This window comes from Capsella rubella, unplaced genomic scaffold (genome assembly GCF_000375325.1).
Source record: "Capsella rubella cultivar Monte Gargano unplaced genomic scaffold, Caprub1_0 scaffold_8, whole genome shotgun sequence".
NCBI classification, from domain to species: domain Eukaryota; kingdom Viridiplantae; phylum Streptophyta; class Magnoliopsida; order Brassicales; family Brassicaceae; genus Capsella; species Capsella rubella.
The window spans coordinates 6,700,180-6,709,562 of record NW_006238916.1 but is presented as its reverse complement, the minus strand read 5'-3'; the positions used below and the strand labels follow the sequence as shown (position 1 = coordinate 6,709,562).

The window sequence follows — 9,383 nt, the reverse complement described above, 5'->3', positions numbered from 1 at the left end:
TAGTTGTGGCATTAAGTAAGTCGAAAGAGAGAGATGTAATTAGAAAAAAAAAATTAGCAATGTTGTTTTCATTTTTTCAATAGAGAGTACTGTATATGCATTAGTATTACCCTATTTATTATTGTACTAATTAATCAATTCTAACTTGAATTGCTAACGACGTCGTTTCTTCTAATATTAAACGAAAAATACCAAAATTGTCCTTTGCTCCAATTCTTGTACCCTACAGAGCCTCTCGTTGTCACCGGAAACACCCCACTCAAGCAACTCCAATCACTACGCCGACTAGAAACAGGCCTCCTCCGGCGAGCTTTTCCCTCCTCAAAAAGCTTCTTTGGTATGTTGTCTCTTCTTCTCTTTCGATTTTCCCACTTTTATCTTATTAGTGGTCTTTGTTCCAAAAGTGTGATTTTTATAAATAGGCTATTAGCTTTAGTGTTTCTTCGATGACAATATATAATCCTAGACTATAGTTCGTTCTTGTCTCCTCTGTAGTTAACTAAAGTTGTTTGCTTTTTTGTTTCTTCCATAAATTCCAGTACTGTAACTACATTGTAATGAAGTACCTGTCTCGTGCTCGTTCATACATTTCCTTGGGGCTGTTTAAGAAGTCCAGCTATGTCAGTTCTCACATTCCTTGGAATCAGTGCTTCTCCTATATGCCTACAGAAGCCAGTTTAAAGCCTTCATGTGTGAGTGTGCTTGGACTGTCTAGTATTCATTGCTATTCCTCAAGATCAAAGACTGCCAAATCAAAGTTGTCAAGCGCTGTTTCTGCTCCAGATAAAGATAAAGACGCCTTTTTTGTTGTTCGGAAGGGTGACATTGTTGGAATTTTTAAGGATTTAAGTGATTGCCACCCTCAAGTTGGATCTTCGGTGAGTTCATCTTACCTTACAATCTGTTTGTGTATATATACTTTCTTTAGGTGGTGGTTATAACAGAAGCTGCTGCTTTGTTTTCTTTTCCAATGGCAGGTATATGATCTTCCGGTTAACGTTTATAAGGGATACTTGTTGCCCAAAGACACAGAGGAGTATCTTAATATTGTTGGGATGAAGAAACCACTCTATAGTTTTAGGGCTTCAGACTTGAAAGAAGATATGTTTGGAGCTCTCACCCCTTGTCTTTTCCATGTGAGATTACATTGTAATATGCAATTGCCTTGATTTGTGATGTTGGATCGTGAGTGGTTATTAACTGTCTCTCTTTGAATATCTTCTCTAGGAACCAACTTCATGTAAAGTCAAAGTATCTAAAGAGGAGGACACCCCAGTGATGAAGTCTTTAGATAAAACCAAGACTAAAGATAAGAAAACAGTAAGCTAAAAGAACAAGGATTTTTGGACTATTAGATTGTAGTTTGAAGAACTAGCTGCAGTTTTATGATTATGTGGATTCAGCTCAATGCATGTCTATTCATTTTTTTCCAGGATCAACTTCTTTCAGCTTCCATGTCAGTTGATCCCTTGGAAAAGCTTGCTAAGCTGAAGCCATCTGCTGATACCTCAGATGTGAGTGTTGTGTATATTTTTGTATATACTCATACTTCATAATTTCAATGGACTGGATGCATAATCTTTTTCTCATGTTGATCTGTTTCTGTTTCTCCTCATATGGTAGGAAACTTGCATTGTTGAGTTTGATGGTGCATCAAAAGGAAATCCGGGTCTCTCTGGCGCTGCAGCTGTACTGAAAACTGAGGACGGAAGCTTCGTATGAATCCTTTTGAACCACGGTTGTTAATTATAGAATGCAGTTCTGTATCTTACTATCCATTTTCTGAAAACAGATTTGCAAAATGCGTCAAGGTTTAGGAATTGCCACAAACAATGCAGCCGAATATCATGGATTAATCCTAGGATTGAAGCATGCTATTGAAAGAGGTTACAGGAAAATTAAAGTGAAAGGTGACTCCAAGCTAGTCTCTATGCAGGTTTGTCAGTGAAATTTATATATCTTTGTGCAATTAGGTGATTTAATGAATCATGGATGCTTCTTTGTATCACCTTCTTAACGGTTTCTGAATACAACAGATGAAAGGTCAATGGAAGGTAAACCATGAGGTATTGTCGAAGCTCTACAAGGAAGCAAAACAACTTAGTGACCAGTGTGTCTCATTTGAGATCAGTCAAGTACAAAGGGTATGTTTCCATGCACTTCCCTCTCTCCCTTTGTAACTGAATGATATTGTATAGTTCCCGTCGCTTGCTTGAGAACAATAATTCCTACATGGCCTTTTTCTAATACGAGATTTTCCATTGTGTTTCTTTATAGAATTTAAACTCTGATGCGGATGAACTGGCAAATATGGCTGCTCGTCTTTCTGGTTAGATAGCCTAGTCTCCCTTTACTCTGCATATGACATTGTGGGATCAAATATTGCAGAAAGCTAACCAAGTCTATGATGGCATTATTTACAGAAGGAGAAGTTGAAGTGGCTTAAAGGATTATCGATGAACCAGTATAGAGAGATTTGTTTTACTTTCGGTCCACGATACATCCAAATCTGAACAGCCGTATCTAACTGTGAGTTGTGTCAGGGGTCAACCACTATGTAAATGATTTTCTTTTTCTTGAGCATAGGAACATGACCCTTAATGATTTTCTGCTTTAGTGCTTGCTTGCTTGCATGTCAATGTAGAAATCTAATGGTTCCAACTTTTTTCTTTATGAAAAGGATTGACGAGGGAATAAACAAAGACTATAGAGACACTGAACTTTTGTCTACTTGTTCTGATTTGGACCTCTACCAAATTCCCACTACATAAATTTGTTAGTATTATTTACAAAGTTGGGGAGAATACAATATGTCAATAGCATAAAGGTTATCAATTAATGTTACAGCCATTTCCAATTGAGTAAATCCTGATTCACATTATTCTCATCTTTTCTATCACTCATTCAAATGCATGACTTAATTCTAGAACACTAAAAGCATAAGATTACTTAGCTCAAGGAGTAACAGATGATAATAATTAAATAGTTGATACAATTACCTCAGGTACTACTAATCACTATGTATCTTTTATATATACAGGTTTGCAACAATCAATTGAAATTCGAGTATAAAAAGAGTGACTATAATCAAAGAATCTTTATATACAATCATCCAATGGTGAAAACTATGAGATTGATGTCTTGTCTGTAACTCGTACAATGGACGAATCTGGTTTTGTCCGAACCGATGGGTTTCCGGTATCATCAAGGACTACAAAAGCCGTGTCACCAGGCTTGAAGCTCCCAGCAAGAAAGGCTTCGCTGAGTGGATCTTCCACAATCTCTGTGACTGTTCTACGGAGTGGCCGTGCACCGTACGCCGGATCATAGCCCTGTTTACATATAAGTTCCTTGACAGCTTCAGACACCTCTAAACCGACTCCAAGTGCGACGAGCCTTGACTTCAAGTCTTGTAGCATCAGGTTCAAGATCTCCATCATCTGCAAAATCGGAGTTTCAGTTTTATATATTAACCACCCTTACTTCATAAAGTCTCTGTTTTCAGTTTTTATATACACCCCTCCCCTACCATATAAGGTTAGGTGGAGAAAATAACTAACCTGAGCCTTCTCAAGCTGTCTGAAGATGACGATTTCGTCTATCCGGTTCAACAACTCTGGACGGAAATAGTTCTTGAGTTCTTCGACTACCATAGCTTTCATTCCAGTATAAGATGCTGCCTCTTCATCATCTTCGAGAATAAAACCAATTGAACCGTGTCTTCCTTTTGCAATGGCTGTTGATCCGACATTAGAGGTCATTATGATCAGTGCGTTCTTAAAAGATACTCTCCTTCCCTGAAAACAAAGATTCCAGAAACAGAGACAATATGAATTTCAATATCGCAGAAGACTGAGCAAACTAAATCAAACATATGCACAAACGACTTTCAACCCTATACGTCTCTTGAAGTTAAAAGTGTAAACATGAGACAACAAACCTGTGAATCGGTTAGATGGCCATCTTCGAACAGCTGGAGAAGAATATTGAAGATATCTGGATGGGCTTTCTCTATCTCATCGAACAAAACCACTGTAAAAGGACGTCTCCTGATAGCTTCAGTGAGCATTCCACCTTCTTCAAAACCAACATATCCGGGAGGTGAACCTATCAACTTGCTCACAGTATGACGCTCCATGTATTCACTCATGTCCAATCTCAGCATGGATTCCTCCTGCAATAACCAATGAAAAAACCGGGGTTGAAGAATCGGTCCAATGACCACATCATGTGTCAGCATTACATTGTTAAGGAAGTTGTACCGATCCAAAATAATTTGCTGCGAGAGCTTTTGTAAGTTCTGTTTTTCCAACTCCAGTTGGTCCACAGAAAAGCATAGCGGCAATTGGACGGTCAGGATCTTTCAAGCCGACCCGGGACCTCTTAACAGCTCTAGATATGGCAGCTACAGCCTCATCTTGACCAACAACTCTGTTTCTAAGCTGCTCTTCTAAACTCATAAGAAGCATTCTTTCATCTGCAGTGATTTGCTGAACTGGAATTCCAGACCAAGCCGATGCAACGGCTGCAATATCATCAGGTCCCACAAGTATAGGCCTGAAAGCACGAGCAAACTAATGTTATGGAGGTTCCTTCATTTATATTCTTAAAATTATATTTTGAAGGTTTTCCCCTCAAGACCTAAATATGTAAAAGAGTGAAGTCGTACTCATCATCGCCTGCTACAGGCGGGAGCGAAGACTCCTCATCTAGTTCACCAGACTCATCTGCAATGGAATCACCACCATCCTGCTTTAGCCTGCTTGATAGAACCTATATACAGGAACAATTATCAACGCTGTTAATAGGTAATATGATCAACATCTAGGAGTACTGTAGGACAAATGTCTAGTTCTTTTACCACTTCGTGCATGGCCTGAACTGTTCTAATCTCTTGCCAGTAATCATCAGGTGGCTTTGAAAGGATACAGATTGCATCCTCCTTTTTCTTCCTAAAAGCTTCAATACGAGCTCTGCTTCCTGCCTCGTCAATGAGATCAATAGCTTTATCTGGAAGGAATCTATCAGCGATGTATCGTGATGAAAGGTACACAGCAGCATCTATGGCTTCCGCAGTATATTTGCAATTGTGATGAGCTTCATATTTTTCTTGAAGGCCCAACAAAATCTTCACTGCATCTTCCTAAAATTTTGTTAAGATGAATATACTAGATAAGAAAACAGGTGTTGGTTGGTTAATAGTAATACGATAGAAAAATCTGGCTTGGAAACATACCTCACTTGGCTCGTCAATCAACACTGGTTGGAATCTCCTCGCTAATGCTTTGTCCTTTTCAAACTGACTCCTAAATTCGTCAAGGGTTGTGGATGCAATGCACTGCAAATGGTTGATTGATGATAGGCTTAGCACCATATATATTATAGTGTCCCAAAATTTTGAATTCTTCTTCATAGTTGGCATATGCTTGAGTAGAAATTTTGCTTATGAGCAAAAGCCAAAGTGGTAAGATTCATTCAGAAATAAGAGCAGCAGATCATCGATTCATTCAACATGCGTACCTGTAGCTCACCCCTTCCAAGTGATGGTTTCAAGAGGTTAGCAATGTCAAGCCCAGACCCCTTGTTTCCTCTTCCGACTGTGCCAGACCCAATAAGTGTGTGCACTTCATCAATGAAGAGAATGACCTTACCTATGAGAAAACAAAAAGAAAACAAGTGTTAGGAACGTTCTAGGTTAACTTAACAGTCTTTGATGCATTTAGAGTTGAGATCAATAACCTGAGTTTTTAACCTCGCTTATCAAAGCAGTGACCCGAGCCTCCAGTTCTCCCCTTTCTTTTGCACCTGCCATTAACAGTCCTATATCCAGGGACATGATGCGTTTGGTCTACATATAGTAACAAATAAAACTGGTCATGTACATGGCTAACCAACTTTAGATTTAAAAAAAAATATATATTCCATCGGATTAGATGCAGGTGCGCACCAAAAGAAATCCAGGAGCATTTGCTTCTGCAATACTAATAGCTAATCCTTCAGCAATGGCGGTCTTCCCAACACCAGCTTCACCAAGAAGAATTGGGTTGTTTTTAGTTCTACGGCAAAGTATCTGGATAACTCTTTGAACTTCTTTTTCCCGGCCAATAACAGGATCAATAAGGCCCTCACTAGCACGAGCTGTAAGATCCACACAGAACTGTTCCAGTACATTTTTCGCTGATAAACACAAATTTGGATAAAGGTTTATCAGTATCCTTCTTTTCAAACCCATAAGAAACAAATAAAAAAGAATTTCATATTTTTACAAACCATTACCTTTAGTTTTTCCACCAGCTCCAGAACCAGCAATTCCACTATTAGAGGAAGCATCAAAACTCCCTTTAGATGAAGAAGATGGTTCTCTGCCATCTTTAGCCATCTCTGATTTAAGTCTCGTGAGTGCTGCTGCTGTGAGCAAATTCATATTTGCTCCCAATCTATAAATTATTATCACACAATTAATTTTTAAAAATCAAAACATTTGTTGATCGTTCATCTACACAATTTTAGCATGTTCATGGATTTACAAACATTATTTATGAAAATTGTAAATTTCTATAACAATTTAAGGTGAGATTTTACCTCTTGAGGACTCGACCGGCGCTACCGTCATCAACGGTGAAGAGTCCGATAGCGATATGTTCTGGAGCGATATATTGACAATCCATATTCCTAGAGTACTCAACGGCAGCTTCGAAGACTCGTTTGGTACTGATAGAGAAAGGCATGTCCGTGGATTTGGAGTAGGAAGTGGAGGAAACTTCCTCCTGTTTGGAATCGGGATTAGCTTCGTCCCAAATACTCCAAACAGCTTCACGAGCCTTGTCTATGGTGATTCCCGATCCAAGGAAGCCTTGAGGATCACGATCCTCAGCGATCAGACCTAAGAGAAGGTGCTGAGTGTAAACCATGTCTTTCCCCAAGGACTTAGCTTCCTTCTGAGAGAAGATTATAGCTCTGATCGCTCGTTCGGTGAACCGTTCGAAAACAGCCGAAATCGGGGTGAATTTCTTCCGTTTTCTACCGGGAAACCGTCGGAAGTTCGCCGGAGTGGTGGAGAAGCGGTGGATCGTGCGGTTAGAGAGGGAGATTCCGAGATAGGATGAAGCGAAAGAAGAAAGTGAAGAAGCTGCTATGGAGGCAACAGGAGAAGAAGAAGAGGAGGGGAGGAGACGTCGTGAGTGAAGAGTTAGAGGTGAGGAAGTAGTTAAAACCTCCATGATCGTCGTCGTCGTCGGTGAGAAATTTCTTTCTCCGGTGAGATTTTTTTTCCGATTGTGACAAAAAATGATTATTTAGGGAAAAAAAAGGGAAGTAAAGGGGAAGAAGCAAAAGGAAGAGATGGAGTAAGATGACACGTCAAGGCAACCTTTATTTTTTTTTATTTTTTTTTTGGTTATTCGGTTAGTACTTGGGTTCATATTTATATTAAGGGACTGTTTGGCTGGTTACACAGATTAGTCACGTTTGCGTTTTCTTTTTCAGTATTGTGTTTGTATGTATTATGATTACTTGCTAGATACGTATGTTTTTTAATTTTTTTTTTTTGGTTTTTTGACTGAAAATCTCAAAGTTCCATTGCAAATTTGCAATTTCATAGAAAAATTCAATAATATAGTAATTTTTTTTTGATAAATTGATGTTAAAAAGTTAGTTATAATTTTTTGCTATTATTATGATGTTTTTATTTTAAAACTCATATCTCTTGTTCCAAAAAAATTAGTCTTTTTCAGTAAATGTCAATGTCGTGAACTTTTTAACAAAATAAATACAGTATTGTAGTAGTATTTGAATTTTGTTGAAGCAAAGTGATGATACATAGTACCGCGTAGTCATTTATTAATTACTCATAAATACTTGATTTAAACTGAATATGGATAACATTTGTAGTAGGTTTAGAGGATTGCTATATATGGGAATGGGATTTTGAATTCTCTTAAAAAAAGGAAAATCAAAGCATAAAAATCAACAAAATGTTGAAAACGCAGAACGTGAGAAGAAAAATAAAAACAAGAGAGAGAGAGACCAAACACAACACAGCACCATCGGTGGTGAAAGAGAAGCTCAAGTTGCACACGGAAACAACGAAACAACGGTCCCAAAATATACAGAAAAATATAGGGAAAACGAATTTGGTTTAAGAAGAGAGAGAGAGAGAGAGAGCCTAACAGTGACAATTTAGTGTTCCTAATTGTCTCCTCTTTTTTACTTTTCGTTGAAAGTTTTCTAATTATTTCTTTCCCATGTAAATTAGACCATTCTCATTGGGGTATTTTATGAGGTTAAGATACCCCCACTTTTTCAAAAAAAATATGTTATATAAGGATTTTCTTTGGAAAAATGAGAGTATCTTAGCATTCTAAGATACCCCCAATGAGGATGCCCTTATACAATTAGAAAGAAAGAACATACCAAAAATATGTGAGTGTCAATTTATTGGTAACCCAAAATAGTCAACACCGCCATGCATGTGAATTCACTTGTAAAGGTACTACGATGCGATTGCGAGGAATACGTGTGTGTGTGTGTACCCTTCTATTATCTCGTCTTATTATTTGACTAGTTATTTTGGTTTATTAATTAGCCACGTCCTATATGAGTAAGTACTGATTCAATTGCGTAACAAAGGTATAAATTTATATTTTTTCAAACATTAAGAGAAACACCGTTACAAGGCCTCAGGCCCAAACAGCCATAATAACAAAACCAAGGAACACGACCGTATCTGAGAAAAAAACAAAAACTTAGAACCAGAGCAAATTAACTTTGAAAGAACTCAAACCAAGAGCTGAGATAACATGAATGTAAAATATCACTAAAACTGTAAAAAAAGTTAACGTTGTCATAGATGTATATAAAAAAAAAAAAACATTCATGCGATGTACGACATGTCTAAACCTATTTTAACACCAACGACTAGATTTGTACCTTTCAAATTACAGATTTTGCAGCAACAAATACAAATAAATTGTCTTATATATGTACTTTTAAATCTTCCAAAATTGATGAAACGTATATACAAATCATTTCAGCATAAAGTATAAATTCGATATTGTTATTTTAATCTGTTAAAAAATTATTGTTTTTATAATAGTTCTAAATTATTAATGGAGGTCAACATTATCACTAGTACACCCACAAATGACAAATTAATCTTCTTTCTACATCATTTCAAATTTAACATATTCTCTTTCGAAATACAACAACTAAAACACAAACTGTATAATGTATAATATGAAGAAGAACAAAAATATTACACAAAAATAAAAGCAATTTCGAACTTAAAACTTAATAACTATAACTATTAATTAAAACAAAAAAAAAATTAAAATTTGTTCAGCCGTTTCATATTTTGAGAAAAAAATATATACATATATATATAT

The 9,383-nt window shown here is 37.0% G+C and overlaps 2 protein-coding genes across 2 annotated transcripts; one reads left to right on the top strand and one right to left on the bottom strand.

Annotated features, from left to right (window-relative positions):
- The first annotated feature begins 253 nt into the window (after nt 1-253).
- LOC17875447 lies at nt 254-2,752 on the top strand. Its single transcript, XM_006280643.2, has 10 exons — nt 254-337; nt 540-878; nt 978-1,136; nt 1,228-1,320; nt 1,434-1,514; nt 1,624-1,716; nt 1,793-1,936; nt 2,037-2,144; nt 2,278-2,329; nt 2,424-2,752. Exons 2-10 carry the CDS (start codon nt 558-560, stop codon nt 2,444-2,446), a joined length of 1,074 nt encoding a protein of 357 aa, XP_006280705.1. The 5' UTR covers nt 254-337; nt 540-557; the 3' UTR covers nt 2,447-2,752.
- Nucleotides 2,753-2,945: 193 nt separating this feature from the next.
- On the bottom strand, nt 2,946-7,389 carry LOC17875729 (chaperone protein ClpD, chloroplastic). Its single transcript, XM_006281812.2, has 12 exons — nt 6,583-7,389; nt 6,277-6,437; nt 5,948-6,177; nt 5,740-5,848; nt 5,521-5,651; nt 5,237-5,338; nt 4,862-5,143; nt 4,670-4,773; nt 4,263-4,557; nt 3,941-4,174; nt 3,561-3,797; nt 2,946-3,440 (listed from the first exon to the last, which is right to left on the bottom strand). Exons 1-12 carry the CDS (start codon nt 7,218-7,220, stop codon nt 3,126-3,128), a joined length of 2,838 nt encoding a protein of 945 aa, XP_006281874.1. The 5' UTR covers nt 7,221-7,389; the 3' UTR covers nt 2,946-3,125.
- Between the last annotated feature and the right edge of the window lie 1,994 nt (nt 7,390-9,383).